Source organism: Anabas testudineus, chromosome 16 (genome assembly GCF_900324465.2).
Source record: "Anabas testudineus chromosome 16, fAnaTes1.2, whole genome shotgun sequence".
Classification (NCBI taxonomy): domain Eukaryota; kingdom Metazoa; phylum Chordata; class Actinopteri; order Anabantiformes; family Anabantidae; genus Anabas; species Anabas testudineus.
This window is the reverse complement of record NC_046625.1, coordinates 17724606-17742761: the sequence shown is the minus strand read 5'-3', so window position 1 is coordinate 17742761 and position 18156 is coordinate 17724606. Positions and strand designations below refer to the sequence as shown.

The window sequence follows — 18156 nt, the reverse complement described above, 5'->3', positions numbered from 1 at the left end:
ACAACATGGTGCTGGTGCATGAGAACAAGACCTGGGAGGAGGCCCTGTTGTACTGCAATAACATGACAACACCATGTGACGACTCCAACTCCTGCATCTACCAACTCCTTAACCTGCAATACTCGAGTGACTACAGCTACGTCAAAGACAGGCTATACACAGCCACGACCAATGAGGTTAGAGAATGGATGGTGGTGTTAGTGGGTTTAAACCTTATCAATATCAAACGGTAATTTTTAAGCATTACTGTTTTGAAATGAATCAAGTTAAACAGAATATATTGTAAAATAAGTAAGTAAAGTAAGATTAGAACAACGCAATCTCTGCAAGTCTTTTTGACAGAAACAGTTTAAAATGTATTTATATATATAAACATATATTATACATTTATAATATATAATTAAATTAACTTAATTGATTGTAAAGGAAGTGTACATTCCAAATAGTAATAGTAATAGTAAATTACTTTGCCCTTCCTATTTGTTTTAATGTAAGGTAACTACCAATGTGTGAACATGTGATTTTTTTGTCCAATCTGTCGTTAATGCAAAACATTACAAAAACAATAATATTATTATTGTTGTGGTTATTGTTGTTTTATTATTATAATGAAATCATCTCTAAAGCTTGTTGCTCTATAACCTCAGTTTAGCAACAGTAAGGTAAATTCAAGTGAGAGCGAATGACACTTGCTTTGTATCTCTCAGGTTTGGATGGGCCTGCGCTTCCTGGGAGGGCAGTGGTTTTGGATGAATGGTCAGGTGCTGGATGACAATGAGTGCCCACCTGAGCAGAAACACTGTGGGACCCTGTCCAAAAATGACTCGGCCAACTGGAGCGCCAGGGACTGTGCAGAAACAAGAAACTTCATATGCATCAGTTACAGCATTACATAATATGACAAATGAGAATATAACTGGAGCTTTATGCTGTAATGTTTTTTACTGCTATATTACAAATGCCTGTTTTGTCTGTAACAAACTTAGCTTTCTCTACTAGGGTTGAGTTTTATGCTTCTATCGATACAGTTGGCTGTACTGTAAGTTCAGTGAAGTGTACATTTTGTATTGTGTGTGTTTGTTTTATCTGGAATCAAAGGGTATATAAGTTGTTCTGACCATGTGACCATGCTGTGCAAGTTTCTTTTTTGGCATCTTAAGATGGCAGCTTTTTTATGAATAGTACTGCTCCTTTCCAAACACACACCTGGCATCATCTTTTGAAATGCTGGATTCAAGAGCACAAACCTGGTAACAATTTGTCTTCCTAAACTTCTAAACTCTCATCATTATTATGAAATCATGACTTACTTTGCCTGGATGTTTATCAGCTATTTTAAGTCCTTATTGCCTTAAAGCCATCAGGCATTTGACATATTCATTTCAACAACATGAACTTGCTGTTTTATGCAGAAATACACAAATAGGCTTGTCATTATGTAGATATTCAAATACTTCAGTACCAGCTGGTTACAGACATTGACTTTAAATGGTAAGTTAAGAAGAGAAGAAAATTAGCCAGTTATCTTTCTTTTATTAAGTACTGGTTTTAAGCATTTTACAATTAAAAGTAGTGTAGTAATCAATAGATTGATTATCCCACACACAGCCTGATTTTCATTCATTCTCCTAAGCCTATAAGGTATGGAAATTAATTAGTGGTGTGCAAATAGTCTAGCTATCCAATATCATTTATTTCTATCTCTTAAATTTCTGTTATGCAGGGCCTATAGTCACAGGGTATTGAGTGTACTACATAAGGATAGATATGATGTTAATAATTCACTCACGATTAATTCAGTAATTATAAGAGACTATGAATATAAGTTAATTGTAATATTCATTACACTATATGTGTGATAAGTGACAAGTGCACACACACACGATACCCGAATGACAGGATCATGCGGACCACTCTTACGTTCCTATCGGTGTCATTCCGGAGACATTTCGAGGTGGAACCAGTTTCACTTCCGTTTGTCATTCAACGACACTCTTGAGAAACTGTCTCTTTTTCTCAGCTCTGCATTTAAGTGAGTGTTGAAACTTAAATTCGCTGTTGTACAGGTGATATGATGTCGATTAGATCTTAATATAATGAAACAGATTTTTTTAACCTCTACTCAGAGAAATGTTCTCAGCATTTGTTAGCTAACGTTAGCAGCGGCGTGCACAGCGGTGTCCGGATTGTAGCTAAATGTTGGCTAACTTAGCTGCGGTGTAGAGGAATAATCTTTGATGACATTACATTAACGTCACCTTTTACAAAACATTTTAATCAGATATGGTCGGCTTGTTATTTCCTCGAAGATGTAAATATGCTTGCCTGTTCGTAATCGTGTAGCTATAGTGTCAAACAAGGAAGAGAAGGCGATGAAACATTGTCTAAAGCCATTAAAGGCTATTTAATAAAGTACAGATTATATGGACAGGAACATGAACATGTATGTGTGTATTAGATAATGGTTGTATTTAACTAATATATTGTAACAAGTCAATACAACCAATGTATATTTTCAATAGTGCTGAAAAAGTTAACCACATAATTGATTAAAGTGTGTTAATCTTAGGAAATAATTATGCAATCCAGTGAACAAGTCCATGTTATTTTAGATTTTGTTTTTATTTGATCATACATTGAATTTGTTGTGTTTAGGGTTGTTTTGTCACACTGGCCTTGCTTGTTTTGTTACAAATTTCAAAAATGTGAATGTGAATGTCTCTCTTTTCAGGGAGCTGAATTTTGTGACCAGACATCATGACACTTTTTCACTTTGGAAACTGCTTTGCTCTGGCATATTTTCCTTATTTCATAACGTACAAATGCAGCGGCCTGTAAGTGTCTGTTTTAATCAGGGATTTGCAAGCATGATTGGATGCAATGATTTCACATGTTTTTTATTTTTTGTGTATTCTTTTGTGGTAGCACCATATGCTCACACACTAAAAAGTCTCTTTTTAATCTTCTTAGTATTGTCAGGGGTTTGGGAGTGGCTTCATATAATCTTCTTAGAACTCTGTAGTGTGCTGTTGCTCAGTTCTTAACCACATAATGTGTTTTTTTTTTTTCTCTTTCACTGGCCCTATCTCTTAACATTGTTTTGCATGCCTTATGGCATAATAACCTAAAACATGCTATATTCTGTGGGGTCCTATTATAAAGTCCTACCATCTAACCCTTTCTATGTGTTTAATCTTTAGTTCAGAGTACAATGCCTTCTGGAGATGTGTCCAGGCTGGAGCCACCTATCTGTTTGTCCAACTTTGTAAGGTGAGGTAATCCAAAGCGACATCTTTCTGTAAAAAATGTGTGTAAGACCTACTCTAAAAAGTGTTGTGCAGCACACTGTTAAGCCATTACAACAAGCTGTAACATGTTTTCATAAGCCATTTAGAGACTTCATAATGCATTGAGGATCTGCAGTGACACTTAAAACTCATAGAAGGGCTAATTTGATGTTTTATGTACATATTTATATGATATTAGCCATACTCTGTTTTAGTGAATGAAATCAGCCATCTTGAATCAGTCAGCACAAGCTGTGGTTTGGGGTGGTGAATTGTGTATAAAACTGAGTGGAACCAATTGCAGTAACAAAAGTTCACATACAAATACAGTGAGACAGGAGTGATTTTAGATAAAGCACAAATTATAACATCATTTGTTTCCTTGTGTGTTGCAGATGCTGTTCCTAGCTACATTTTTCCCCACATGGGAAGGAGGAGCAGGTGTTTATGACTTTGTAGGGGTGAGTTTAAAGTTGATTTGATTACTCGAAAAAACATAAAATACCATCTTTTGCGGGATATTGAAGTATTTCCTATATTTGTCTTTCAGGAATTTATGAAGGCAACTGTGGACTTGGCAGACTTGTTGGGTCTCCATCTTGTGATGTCTCGTAATGCTGGCAAAGGAGAGTACAAGATCATGGTTGCTGCCATGGGCTGGGCAACTGCAGAGCTGGTAATGTCCAGGTAAGTAGTGCAGACTCCTGCTGCACAAGAAACCTCAGCTTTAATTTGTGAATGATATCTAAATATTTATTGTGACTGTTTGTCTTCTGTTATGGTTGAGGTGTCTTCCTCTGTGGGTGGGAGCCAGAGGGATTGAATTTGACTGGAAATATATCCAGATGAGCTTTGACTCTAACATCAGTTTGGTGAGTAGCTGTTATCTCCCGTTCCCTGCCTTCACTGCTCTGTCCCTACTTGTGTTTCCAATCCTCTGTCCTTGACTATTACTTTTTCTGTTGTCTTTTATATCACTTACCTTCTTCAATCATGAATTAATTTTGCATTTTTTCTGCCAGCCTCCTTGAAAGCAACAGCCTACAGAAAAGATAGAAATCTGTACTATCATTTGTTCTTGTGAATGTTTGAATAAAAATAGATTTTAAAATGTTTTCCACTTTTGTCCACTTGCTTGTGTAAATGCTCAGTTAAAAGCAGTAATTATTTTTGTGTTTATAGGTACATTATATTGCCATGGCAGCAGTGGTGTGGATGTTTACACGATATGACCTTCCTAAGAGCTTCAGGTTACCTGTTACTGTTCTGCTGGCTCTTTGTGTCTACAAGGCCTTCTTAATGGAGTAAGTTCAACACACTGCTGTGCTCAACACCAGCAGCTATTTCATTATGTCTTCCAGTATAAGCCAGACTACCTACATCCTATTTTTAGCTCCACTCTTCACTTAATAGCCTAGCATGAGTGGTATCAATCTTCTTATCTAACTTTTGACAAGAACACAAATAAGCATGTGTCTCCGGATTTCTGTGAATTTTTTTAAAGTACAGTTTCATAGAAATTTGCTTTACTTGTTTAAGTAATTTAGAATCACTTCACTATGCTTCTCCTAACTACAGATATTCTACTGGATTAAATTGTGTTACTAGCACACATTTGCTGACTTGCATAAAGAATGGGAATCCATTTAGAAGGCTAGTAGATCATTCGAATAAACTTTTATTTTGTAAAAGCATTCATTCTGAGTCAGTGTTGGTGGCTGAGGTTGACCACAGGTTAAAAACAAGATGATACGGTACTCAAATGCTGGCATCTGGTTTATTTGTCAGGATGAATTTAAATATATCTAAAATCGTTTATTACAAACACATTGCTCTGTTTTGTTCTTTAACGTTGTAACTTGCATTATGTTTCTGTCTGTCTTCAGGTTGTTTGTCCATGTCTTCCTCATGGGCAGCTGGACAGTGTTGTTGGTCAAAGCTGTCCTGACCGGGGCCATCTCTCTCTGTTCGCTGTTTCTCTTTGTCACTCTGGTTCACAGCAACTAAGTACATCTCAGCACCCTGGGATGAGCCTTCAGCAGGCCTTTTGGTACAGGTTGGACTATGGTTGTCATGAGTCAGAAGCTGACCTTTATAGCAGTCCTAGAATAACCACACTCCAGCAAAGATAGCTGAAACATGGACATTAATACTGGGAAGTTGGACTGGTCTGGCATGTATGTATATTAACAAAAAAACAAGCTGACATACAAACCACCAACTGGTGCTGTAACCAGTTCATCAGGCCTGTATGGAACATCAATGGGAAGCATACTCAGGGTAAAGCTTTGTTTACGATCAGTCTAATGGTTAAAAGTACAGTGTGTGAGTGGAGACATCAGGATGCTTCTGATATATGATTGGCTTACCTACGTTGACTCTGTGAAAAGGTAACTTTTGTATCACAACAACCACAAGTGATTTGAGACTTTATACATATTTGTTTTTTTACGTTTTCTTGTCCAATGAGCCAGTGTAAATGCTTAGATTTAGTAGTGAAATGTACTGAGTGGAGTTCTAACAAATGGATGATAGCAATATTTTGTGTGGCCCAAATTGATGAGTTTATTTATTTACAGCAAAATGCTGCACATAGTTGAAACATAACTCTGGTATGTTTTTCTTCTAATTATTGAATTAATTGTATAAAAAATTTAAAGTTTAAATGAAAACAATAAATGAGGCCCACAGTATAAATAAAGTGAAGGTCAATTAGAATTATGACCACATTATGTTGACTTAAAAGAATCTGTGATTTTGACATAAATAAATGTCTGTCGTCTTACCTCAGTGTTTTTGACTAATCCGTCACATTTATTAAAATAGCTGAATGAATTGTGCTTTCCTTGATGTTATGATACTAATCCAGGGACTCATTGTTCGTACTTATTCATGCATTTAAAGATTAACTTATGTCATTTACAGATGGGTGGCACAGAGTTCACTCACTTCTGTAGTTAAACCCAGATACAAAGGGAAACTGGAGCCCTGGGCAAGGAGACTGCAAGAGAAGAAGTTGAACAGCTATATGAGCAGGTCCCCTTGGATGAAAGGATTAAAAGTAATTCAAGGCGTGTTGAGGACAGGAGCAACAAAGACGATAATGGATGTAGGACAAGTTGGTTTCCAAGAAACAAGAGTGGGTGGGTGGGTGGATGAGGGGTGGAGACATAAATAATAGCATTGTATTGGCACATAGTGTCACACCACTCAAACATGAGATAAATATAGGTCCTGTCAAAGAAATTCACTCTTCTTCCATCGAGTGGAGAACAAAAAACGCAAAGAGTGATACATTATATTTCACTAAGCCTGAATAAACAGCAGAGCACAAAAAGTCACACACATTTTATTCAGGCAATTAAAATAAATCAGATTTAAATGTCCTGGGTGTCTGTGTGCCACTGATTCTCCTTCACTTTACCCACGTTCTCTGTTAATACACCTCTTGCTGTGTTTTGTTAGCCCCTTTTCCTGCTGCTGTACTTCAGCTCACATTACATCTCTCCCTCTCCTTCACTCAGCTTCTCCCAGCTGGGACCTCTGGGGTCTAACAGAGCTCCTGTTGTTGAAATGCAACAATGGGCTTTGCTGTTTACTATCACACACACACACACACACACACTATGTTCTCTGTTTATACGTTGTTGTGCAGAAAAAAAATGACGTTTGAGAAAAAAAGCTGCAGAGATAAATTGATGTTATCTCGACCTTGTGGATTCCAGGAAAATTAAAGCAGCGTGATTCTAGGACCAGGGTGATACCAAGTCTGGTTCATGCAGGTTGATTCACTGTACACGATAAGACCAGCAGCCCAAGAATGCATCAACATGGACTTCTATTGTCCAGAGACAGACAGTGTGGTTGTCAGCACAGACTCAGAGCTATACCTGAGGTCTTACAGAGGGGATTGTTGAGGGTGCACAAAATCATTGTCAAGTCAATGTTGTTGCGATGGGGTAAAATTAACATCATGTTATCTTTCCAACTGAATTTTACTTTAGGGCCCAAACCTGTTCCTAGAGGGAAAGCAGGGCTGTGTAACCAGATTTATTCAACTCATACTTCAGTACCTGGTCTTCCAGATGCTTTGTTGGTTCCAACCCCCCAAATTAGAAAACACCTGATGACCTGACGGAAGTACAGAGCTGCCATTCAGAGAAATGCGTAAGGGTGAAAAGTGGTACAGCCCTTCAAGACAGAGTGGCAAATGAGAGGAGCTCAGGGAAAAGGGATGGACTGTAACAGGAGAAATTCCCAGACTGCCACACTAACAGGCTGACAGGCTAAAAGTCCTTCTGCAGACCTTTAAATCCTGAGCCGGCCACAGTCATCATGTCCTCCCCTGAATACATTCAGTACCACGGCATCCTCCTGCCACCTGTGGCTCACAGCATGGAGAGCTTGGAGTACGCCCAAAATTTCTCAGTGGAAGACACTGATGTGTTTGCTGTGACTTACCCCAAATCAGGTACAGTATTTTTCTCTGTTTCTTGCCACACTATCCGGGTGAATGTAGGTTTTACAAACTTCTGTACGACCGTGTTCCCACATTTTCACACAGGCCAGCAGGCAGCAGCACTGGTGCTGAAATATGTACAGTATGTACAGGGAACAGGCAGATAGAGATCAGCAACCGTGCTGCCTGTGTAGGAGTTCAGATTACACTTTTTCTTTGTGTTGCCCAAAAAATACATTTAGTGGGCTGTAATCACTCACTTTGTCAGTGAGAAAACTGCATTTTAGTGGTTAAACTGTTCTTAGAGATGTGTAGAAAAGTGACTGGATGGTTCATACTGTAGAGCACAGAGCAGGAAAATGTCCTCCACACCACACACCGGCTTTCTCTCACTGTTATTACGAATATTTTCTTAAAATGTCCTCAAACCTCTGTGTTCGTTTTGTAAACTGGGTGACTCGGCTTTAACAGGCTGTGCGCGCTCCCGCGGAAGGTAATCAGGCGCGACACCTGAAGAACGGTGCTGCCTTCAGGACACTCACGGAAATGTAACTTTCCTCAATAATGTTGTTTGAACTAAATGGTTGATAGTGGCTTACGAATGTAGCTCCTAAAAACGCTTAATGCATTTTACAGTGGAGCATTTTGACAGGTGAATGATCACAAAAACTCACTGTGCCGTTTGTTTAGCTGGCGTGTCTCCCTGTTCCCTCTTTATTCCTCATCAGATGGATGCAGCTTTCTCTGTTTTACCCGGTTTTCATAAAAAGCCTGTTATTCGTCGTCGGTGTTTGCTCTAACATGGAGATGAACTCTGCAGCACCATGCAAAACCTCAACCGCACTGGTGGGCTGAGATGGGCAGGAGGTGGGCTGCAGGAGAGACAGCTTTAAAAGTAGGAAGCCACTTTGTGAGGAGTTCGAGGGACACACTTCGATCCAGGACTTGTACTCCGCTTCAGCCCTCGCTATATAATGTCTTCTGAAGACATGTATATACATTATCATGGGATGATTGTTCCCAAAGAGACTCATTCCTCAGAGAGCTTGACGTTTGCGCAGGACTTCGCGTTTAAGGACGATGATGTGGTGTCTGCAACGTACCCGAAGTCAGGTCAGTGTTTCTCCGACAGAGAAACGCGTCGAAGTGAAGGTTAGATAAACAGATGATGCTTTAGTCGAGTTGTGAGAGTCTGATTTCATAATCTCTCTTGGATGGTCCTGGTCTGTCTCACTGTGGGAGAGCAGGATCTGATCCAGCACAGCTCAAAGTCTGAAGGTCTGTCCAGCTTCCTGGAGGCTGTTAGTAACTTAAATACTGGTTGTTGTTCCTCATAGTAAGACTCACTGCGTTACTTTGAGTAAACAACTGCTTAAAATAGGAGCTCTATCATGCTTCACATTATTTTAAGTAATACAAAAATGAATGTACTTATATTTAAATCATGACTAAAATGACAACCAAAGTAAAAAAAATAAAATATCCCACTAATCATGGGTAGGTGCAGAGGTGTCAGCTTTGGTTTTGTTCAGTGTCCTCTGATCAGACACCATCCTGACAGAAACTAGACTCCAGGTGGGGGCTTTGCACCATGCAGGATTACTCAGTTATCCAGGTAACTAGGAACAACATGCAACAGGCAACAACCTCTCTGAGCATTTGTTAATATGAAGAAATAACCAAAAGTTAGTTAATTGCACCTACTATTGCCAAAATAGTTCTACAAGTCCCATGTGGGCTTTTCACAAGGACATAATTGCAAGTGATGTTATTGTTTTCTTGTTGTTTGTTAATGTTTCGGTGGGTTTTGTTCGCAAGTCAGCAAAATTCCTCTCTAAGTGGCACAATGTCTCATTCACATACTGGATGTCTCAGAGCTAGTAAACAAAAGACAGACAATTTGACACAGGTTTAACAGGAAAGACACAGGCATTAACTAATAACATCAATGAGGGTTTGGTTCTGTTCTGTGGTCACAATAAATCATGACAGTGAGCCTGCCTGCAGAGTACCATTCAGCTGCCATGAATTGAAATATTTACCTCTGAGCTGATGAGAAGTCCAAATGTCCTGTGAAAATTCATGAAGACACATATTGTGTGGCCCTTTGTAAATCTTTAAAGCTAGTCATCACCAAGGGTCTGTGAAGTCCAAGTCTGACTAATATGATCATGTGTTGAAAAAAGGTTAATCTTGGATCATACTCATCATTCATTAGCTCATTTGAAATAATTTGGGTTAAACATTGGCACTATAAAGTGACTAAATAGTGCACTTGTCAAATACAATTTTTCCATCTTAACCTCAACCGCAGTGCTGGGCTGAGATGGGCAGGAGGTGGGCTGCAGGAGAGACAGCTTTAAAAGTAGGAAGCCACTTTGTGAAGGGTTCGAGGGACACACTTCGATCCAGGACTTGTACTCTGCTTCAGTCCTCGCTATATAATGTCTTCTGAAGACATGTATATACATTATCATGGGATGATTGTTCCCAAAGAGGCTCATTCCTCAGAGAGCTTGACGTTTGCGCAGGAATTCGTGTTTAAGGACGATGATGTGGTGTCTGCAACGTACCCGAAGTCAGGTCAGTGTTTCTCCGACAGAGAAACGCGTTGAAGTGAAGGTTAGATAAATAGATGATGCTTTAGTCGAGTTGTGAGAGTCTGATTTCATAATCTCTCTTGGATGGTACAAATATCTGGGCATGTCACAAAAATAGTTTTTCTACCACATATCACACAATTTTTCTTCCGCTGAATGACCTCTAGGCGCTTTGTAGCAGGCAGTATCACAAATAAAAAGAAATAACCAGTACTTACTGAATTATTTCAACTTGACACCAAATATTGTTAAAATAGTTTTTCACAACAATCTTTTTACTTGTTGTCTGTTAATGTTTCGGTGGGTTTTGTTTGCAAGTCAGCAAAATTCCTCTCCAAGTGGCACAATATCTCATTCACGTACTGAACATGGAATTTGGTGCCTGGACGTCTCAGAGCTAGTAAACAAAAGACAGACAATTTGACACAGCTTTAACAGGGCAGACACAGGCATTAACTAATAACATTAATGAGGGTTTGGTTCAGTGGTCACAATAAGCCATGGCAGTGAGCTCGCCTGCAGAGTACCATTCAGCTGCCATGAATGGAAATATTTACCTCTGTGCTAAAGTCCAAGTGTCCTATGAAAATCTTTAAAGCTGGTCTTCAGCAAGGATCTGGGAAGTCCAAGCCTATCATTTGCTAATGTTCAGTTGAGAGTAGTTATTAAGAAATGTATAACCAATAACTCTAATAAACCTGGACCCTGCCAACCTGGATCCCTAACAATGCAGAACTGATAGAAAGAGAATATAAGTAGAAGGACCGTGTACAAGCTACACTTTGAGGCACATCAACTGCCTCAACACAGCAGAGGTGGTTACTCAACTCACCGCCATCATGTGTGAATGTTAGTAAGAAAGAATGAAAAGAGTCACTATTCTGTTGACTTAAAACAAGTAGAGCTTTCAACTAGGAAACTCAGATTTTTTTTGAATACCTTTCAGAAATACAACTGCAATAAGCTACGACGCTCCCTCTAAACGCTCATTAGGATATCAGACATGAATATGTTGTATGAGGCTCCTATTGGATGTGTTCGTGGCCTCATAGAATTCTATAATCTGAAATTTTACTCTTAAATTAAAAATAATATTTTGTAAATTGCAGGTACAGTGTGGATGCAGGAGATCCTCCCACTGGTGCTGACTGGGGGGGATCTGACACCTATCCAAACTATTCCTAATTGGGACAGGGCCCCCTGGCTGGAGGAGAAAAGACTAGCGTTGGTTGTTGATCAACTGACATCTCCACGACCGCTGGTCACACATTTACCCTACCACCTCATGCCCCAGTCTTTTCACAACTCCAAAGCCAAGGTAAATGGCTGGAGGCCTTTTGTGATAATACCACATGGAACTGTCTTTATCTCATCCCGTCTACAACATCACATGTGAATCACAGCTGTGTTTATCGCCCTGCTGTAGGTGATCTATGTCATGAGGAACCCCAAGGACGTCATGGTGTCTTCTTACTACTTCCACCAGATGGCTGGATTCCTGGAGGATCCGGGAACTTTTGATGAGTTCATGGACAAATTCTTAGAGGGCAGAGGTGAGAGGTCACATCATAATGAGTTTACTCTGAGAAGTGTATGGATGTCAGAAAAATAGAGTTCAGCATTTTAATTTAATGAACAGATTTTAGATGTTGAAAATCAAAGACCCTCTGATATATTGACGAAGACCAACTCATTTCTGTTATTTCTGCCAAAGTAGAGCGGCACAGTGTGTTTGTATATTCTGTGGTCCAACATCTTTGTTGTGTGCAGTGCTGTTTGGAAAATGGACAGACCATATGAAGAGTTGGAGATGCTCAGAGCTGGGAGACAGAATAATGTACATCACTTATGAAGAACTGGTTCAGGTACACTCAAAGACACATTTAAGTACTGTGAGTTGCTGTAAATGTGATATTATTATTATTAGTATTGTGTGTTTATGCACTGCCTGTATGTCTGTTACAGTTCCAAGAAACGAAATGTGTTTATGTCTATTTGCACGCCCTGATACTGTGTTAATTCAGAGTTAATTCAGATGCCTTATATACAGTATATAAAAGTTTATGTGCCTATGTTTTACTCTTGCAGGACCTGCCTGCAGCTCTCAGGCGTATTTCAGATTTCCTGGGCAGGAATCTGAGTGAAGAGACCATTCAGAAAATAGCAAAGCATTGCTCCTTCAACACCATGAAGGCCAACCAAATGTCCAACTTCAGCCTGGTCCCAAAGATTTACATGGACTCTGACAAATCCCCATTCTTGAGGAAAGGTGAGGCTCTGTATGTGCATCGTGCAATTCAATAATAACCAGCTAGAGGCACAGCAGGTTTTTATTTATTCACTTCAAACAGTAGATTTCCTTTCACATTAGATTTGTTGTCTTTATGCTGACTGTCTTACTATGTGTGCTTTTGTGGCAGGTGTTGCTGGAGACTGGAAAAACCATTTCACGTCAGAGCAACTGGCCCGATTCACATCAGTCATTCGCAAAGAGCTGAAGGGTGAGAGCTTCTCTTTGCCATGGAGTCTAGATTAACCAATAGCTGGAGGAAGGAGATACGGGAGAGAGATTGGTGTTAGCAGAGCCAAATTTCTCAGTTAATATTAGGCATATAACTATGAGCATGCAATTGATTTTCAAATTCACAGTAGCTTAAGTACTGAACTGTTAAATGTGATAATATAGTTTTTTATATACTGAAGAACTTTTTAGGTCATTGATTGGATCCAGCCTGTATAGCAAACATATGGGTTACCTTGGTACCAGGCAAATGTAGTTTCTGCCACTTGACACCATTAAGACAATGCCACTGTAATGACTGGCTTCTTGTTAGCATGTTACAATATTTTTACTAATTTCTGCCTTATGTGTGCCTTTTAATTTCTGTAGTAGTTACTGTGGACAACAAATATGACATACACAGAGGTGTTTCCATTAGAAAAGCTCCATTGTTGCTGTGATCATTTGGATTATTATTGGTATTTCACAGTTGTATAACCAGTTTCAATGTGCCAAACTATTTACATATGCACACGACAGGAGGAACAGATATGTAATGCATTCTTTTAATTTTGGTTTTGTCTTCTAACGAGTAATAAAATTATATATTAGCGTATTTTAAATTTGTATTTGCTGGGTTTTTATCATAGTTGCAAAGTTTCATCCCTAATTGAGGGACTTGATCATTTACTTACTTGATCATTTCATCACCTTTTATGAACCTTTTATAGTTATTTTCAACTTTTGATTAACTAGTGTTGAATTGCTACTGGACTATATTTCGATTTTCATTACTTGTTGTCTGCCTGCTTTGTCAGAATTAAAATTGACACTAAAGGAGAAGTCATGTCTGTTTGGTCTATCTTTTCCTGTTGTGTAAGTAATTTATCTGCTAAAGGTACTGTTGCTTACTTATGCTGCACAACAGACCACAGCAGCAGGAAATTGCAAAGTTACAGCAGACACAAAACTGCAGCCACTGGGCTGCACTGACAAAGAACTGTTGTGTACTGGAGTGAGTATATTGTAGATTACACTGACAGCCAACCACCATGGTACACAGTTTACTGCTACTGGATGGGTCTCACTGGGACCAATGAAATCTCTTTACACTAGGTGGATTATCTGGAGAAGGACATTGTGTCTATTTAGCCACAAGTCAAAAATTTGGGAAGTGGGTGGTAAACCTAAAAGTAGACAAAAGACTTATTACTGTTGTAAATGTGTAAACAAGTCTTATTAAAGCCTAACAATGCACGAATTACACTTAATGTACATCAACTTTAGACAAATGCTGAGAGGTCTCCAATGCCACATTGTGCACTGTAATAGTAGGTCGATAACAAAACCTAACACGCTGCAGACTGCATGTTTGGGTTTCACTGTGCTCATTACTGCACTCATACCACAGATATGTATTTTCAGCAGACAACTCTTCTGTAAATTATCTTGCTTGCAAACATCACTGACTCATATGCAAAGTCATCTTTTACACCCTTTACATATTAAGGTCAAAGTAGTGCAGCATTAGAAAATATCTCAACAAATGGCCATTGAGCAGCTCTAGGTGACTGTGGAGAAGTAGAAAATCCTAAAATTGAAGAAACCTCCAGCAGAACCAGGCTCAGGGTGGTTGGCTGTCTGCCTCGACTGGTTGGGGTAAAAGAGCAACAAAGAATCAGTAGGCAAAGACACTGGGCAGGGGGGCAGGGCCAGTAAAGAAACGGCTCAAAAGCTGGGGAGACCTGCAGAAAAGTATACATAGGAGAAAGACAGGCTGAGGAACAAAAGATTTTAAAATAATATCTTTTGATAATAGGATCATCATAGAAAAAAAAAAAAAAACTGTACACGTACTGTGCAACTGTTATCTCACATTCCTTCTACAAATAATTTTGTTTTCATTTGGAGCAATGTTTCCTCATATCCACCACCCACTTCTGCTATAAGCTACCTAAATACACCCTGCATACTGAAACAGCAGACTGTAAACACAATGGGAGTAGATGACAGGGGGCACAGAGGGAAACAGTTCAGTAGAAAGGTATTTTCAAACTTACAACATTAACAGAAATATAATGTTAAAGAAAAGTCATGTTAAAGAAATTGGAAATGACTTAGATTCAAAAATGGAGGGAAAAGGGCAGATTCAGAGTCTATCTTATGAATGTTTAAGACACATACCTGGAGAATGAAGGCAAACATGTCCAAACATGATTGCAGTCATCAACAGAAGAAGGTGGAAGAACTACTGTAAAGGCTCATCACGTCACCTGGCACCAAGACACACACATGTTTGTGTTGTGTGTCTTGGCTCTGGAAATACCTTAAAGCTAAACTATTCGACAGTGAAGTTAAAAAACTTCTTTGATTCAACCAATAGATGGCAGCCAATCATCATGAGTGTTTCTGAAGGCTGTTCAGCTTGAAGATAAGAGCACTGTCAGTGTGAAATGCTAATGTTATTAGAAGAGGTGTCTGTGGGATTGGGCTGGGTACCTGGAGAAGGCTTTGTCAAACATGTTTATACGCGTCTTCTATGGTGTTATATTCAGACTGAGAGCCTTTCTATTTATTACCTCTGCAATTATTAAATATTTAAAATACATTAACAATGCAGTAAAGCATAATGAGTGATGACCTTTGAAGGATGACGTCGTTTAGGTCAAGAAGAACATCTGTACTGATTATAACTGATACAAACATAGTTTGATCAATTAAAGACAAACTATGTAATTATATTAGGATGATGGTAGACATATATTTTAACTGGTAAATCTGAAAAATAAAACAGAGACAGGATTTTAAACCACTAGAACTGGACAAGGTACTTCTGGAATGAAAACATAGGGGGCTCATAGGCCAACAACTGGCCAATCAGATTACTCATCTTCTGCATGTATATGTATATGTATATGTATATGTATATGTATATGTATATGTATATGTATATGTATATACAAATAAAAATTAAAATACATACATGATTTCCAGTAACCAGGTTTGTTGAGTGCATGTAAACTGGCTTTAAGAGGAGCTTGGTAAAGTGGTTAGGGTTTATGGGTAGAGGGGTTTATGAGAAAGAAATACAGAGGTATGTTTTGCAGAATTTGATCAGACTACTCTGCCTTCCCCCACAAACTATTTGTAAATAGTCTGTGACCTCTAATAGAAATCTGTGATACTGTACTTTGACAGAAATAAGCCCAGTACAATTCTTGCTAATATTATGAGGCTCTAAAAACAGCTCCAGCTGCACCAGATTTCTTCTGTTTACTGCACTTTGTTTACAACTTCTAATGACCTATCCTCTCCATGTCACAGGCTGCTCACAAAGGCCTGCTGTTGCCATCACAATGTAATTTAATGAAATAAAAGAACTTATAAAAAACAACATCTCAGGTACATATTTAACTAAATTGTATTTCTCAGGTACAAACTTACTGGTCCTACTCCTGATTTCTCTATTCAACCTGGTATAGTTGAACAGGAATATTTGACAGCAACAACTCAGCTTAAATCCTGCTGCATATTGTTCACTGGGACAAGTTGTGAAAACAGTCACAAGTGAAGTGATGTGAATAGCCTGTACCTGTATCCATTGTTGTTTTATAGTTTCCTGTGTGGAGAGGGGACAAAGATCCAGAAAGACAATCTTCACTGCAGCACTCACGGATCTGGGCTGGTATTTATTTTATGATATCTGATGCTGTGGGATGAGGACAGCTGGATCAGCCGAGTGTCGTGTTTTCCATTATTTTCTTGCAGTCTCTGTAAGTTGAGAGTTAGGGGGATACTAGGCTCAACAGAGCTATGACTCTTTGACAGCCCAGCTACAGTGCTGAAAAGAAACCTGGGGATGTTCTTCTACTAATGATGAATAATATGTGGTCTTGCTTTATGGAGGGCTTTTTAATATATTATTAAACAGTGTTTCCAGGCAAGATTCATCTAAATGAGTGGACTAAATTACGTGATGTCTGCTTTGAGCTACTGATTTGTGAACTGTACCATGGAGCTAGCTTTCTCTGATTTACTACCTTCTTTTTCACAGGGGAAACAGTATCGAGTATTGTTCTCAGTGAGGCTCCAGTATTATCAACAAGATAGTCGACAGTTAGGATGACTGCCCTCCTCTGTGTTGGTACATGGCTCTGAAATAAAAGATGGAATCAGTTAGCAAAACAAGCTCAAGGGTGTGGTTAAAACTGTGAGTGGGGTTTTTTACATTTTGAGTAAAGGAGTCTAATAATGAGTTAAATGCAGTGTTGAGGCAGTTTTATCAACGTATACATGGATGAAAGTCCCCCACTATAATGTTATCTGCACTAAGAACTAAACCAGATAGAAAGTCTGACAATTAGGTTCAAAACTCAGTAAGGAACAGAACTGTTTTTTGACTTTTCCAATTCAGATCAGAGAGGCTAAGAGTGAATTAAACCTGTGTTTAACTCTAAATTATCTAAAACCTGTGGGTTGGTCAATAAAAACAATGAAATTATTTTTTGCATTTTTTTATGATTAATAAAGGTTCAAGTGAATTATTAAAGCAGAGACAAAGATTAAAAAATAAAATAAAAAAAGTTTAACTAACTTAATGTTAAATCTGTAGAGAGAAAATGTCCTGCCCTGATATTTATCTGAGAAAAAAAAGAGCAGCACAGAAAAGGTTTTAAATCCTGAGACATTTCCATTCAGTGATCACTAATTTAACTAAAATCATTAAAATGCACTCATCGTCTTTGTCAATATTTTAGTTTGAAACTGTAAGATATTATAAATGTAACATTAATTAAACTTAATTGGGCTGATGCTGTAGAACAGCCCCTCTGGGTGCCTGCTTGTGTGTCCCTCCCAGCTCTCCATCCCTCGGGTTCTGACACTACTTCAATTACATGGTGGCCTTTTGTACCCACAAGGGGTTTGGGTGTGTGCCCTGTATGTGTGTGTGTGCGTGTGTGTCCGTTTATGTGGCAGACGATGTGGTGCCTGCTCCAGGACACCCACTTCGCTGCCCCCTTGTGCCCGCTGGTCCTGCCCTGTGCTGCCCACAGGATGCTAGCCTGCTTTGATGCCCTCTTCTCATCAGCACATTGTCGACACACACTTGTACAAGAAAGCCAGTAATTCCTCAGAAGCTCCAGCAATCTCTTTAAAGTTTGTAACACTCAGTCAGCCACATCATCTTAAGCCTGTTGACTTCCTCCGCCTCAAGCAATGCTCCCTTTTATCCGATGAAGCTCCGTTCAAGGACAACAGTGTGTTTGATCAGCTGCAGTGCTTAATTGGAGTGGTCTGGTCCAAGGGTTA

The 18156-nt window shown here is 39.0% G+C and overlaps 2 protein-coding genes across 4 annotated transcripts; both read left to right on the top strand.

The window, feature by feature from the left end:
• The first annotated feature begins 1911 nt into the window (after positions 1-1911).
• tmem147 (transmembrane protein 147) lies at positions 1912-6072 on the top strand. The gene is made up of 8 exons (XM_026372049.1): positions 1912-2032; positions 2732-2834; positions 3201-3270; positions 3683-3748; positions 3838-3974; positions 4075-4159; positions 4470-4591; positions 5174-6072. The coding sequence occupies exons 2-8, from the start codon at positions 2758-2760 to the stop codon at positions 5292-5294; spliced, it is 678 nt and encodes a 225-aa protein (XP_026227834.1). The 5' UTR covers positions 1912-2032; positions 2732-2757; the 3' UTR covers positions 5295-6072.
• A 194-nt stretch (positions 6073-6266) lies between these two features.
• Positions 6267-13704, top strand: sult2st3 (sulfotransferase family 2, cytosolic sulfotransferase 3). Of its 3 annotated transcripts, none has more exons than XM_026372048.1 (6): positions 6267-7758; positions 11456-11664; positions 11773-11899; positions 12117-12211; positions 12435-12615; positions 12767-13704. In XM_026372048.1, the coding sequence occupies exons 1-6, from the start codon at positions 7623-7625 to the stop codon at positions 12880-12882; spliced, it is 864 nt and encodes a 287-aa protein (XP_026227833.1). In that variant the 5' UTR covers positions 6267-7622; the 3' UTR covers positions 12883-13704. The 3 variants fall into 3 exon arrangements, with proteins under 3 accessions (XP_026227833.1, XP_026227832.1, XP_026227831.1); XM_026372047.1 differs by lacking the exon at positions 6267-7758 and adding an exon at positions 8575-8859; XM_026372046.1 differs by lacking the exon at positions 6267-7758 and adding an exon at positions 10088-10329.
• The last annotated feature ends 4452 nt before the right edge of the window (positions 13705-18156 follow it).

Excerpts from the sequence above, each read along its gene's own strand:
- tmem147 (XM_026372049.1), top strand. The coding sequence starts at position 2,758 with ATGACACTTTTTCACTTTGGAAACTGCTTTGCTCTGGCATATTTTCCT. Across the intron at positions 2,835-3,200 it reads ACGTACAAATGCAGCGGCCT|TTCAGAGTACAATGCCTTCT; the intron begins GTAAGTGTCTGT and ends TTTAATCTTTAG. Across the intron at positions 4,160-4,469 it reads TTGACTCTAACATCAGTTTG|GTACATTATATTGCCATGGC; the intron begins GTGAGTAGCTGT and ends TTGTGTTTATAG.
- sult2st3 (XM_026372047.1), top strand. The coding sequence starts at position 8,721 with ATGTCTTCTGAAGACATGTATATACATTATCATGGGATGATTGTTCCC. Across the intron at positions 11,665-11,772 it reads TTCACAACTCCAAAGCCAAG|GTGATCTATGTCATGAGGAA; the intron begins GTAAATGGCTGG and ends GCCCTGCTGTAG. Across the intron at positions 11,900-12,116 it reads CAAATTCTTAGAGGGCAGAG|TGCTGTTTGGAAAATGGACA; the intron begins GTGAGAGGTCAC and ends TGTTGTGTGCAG.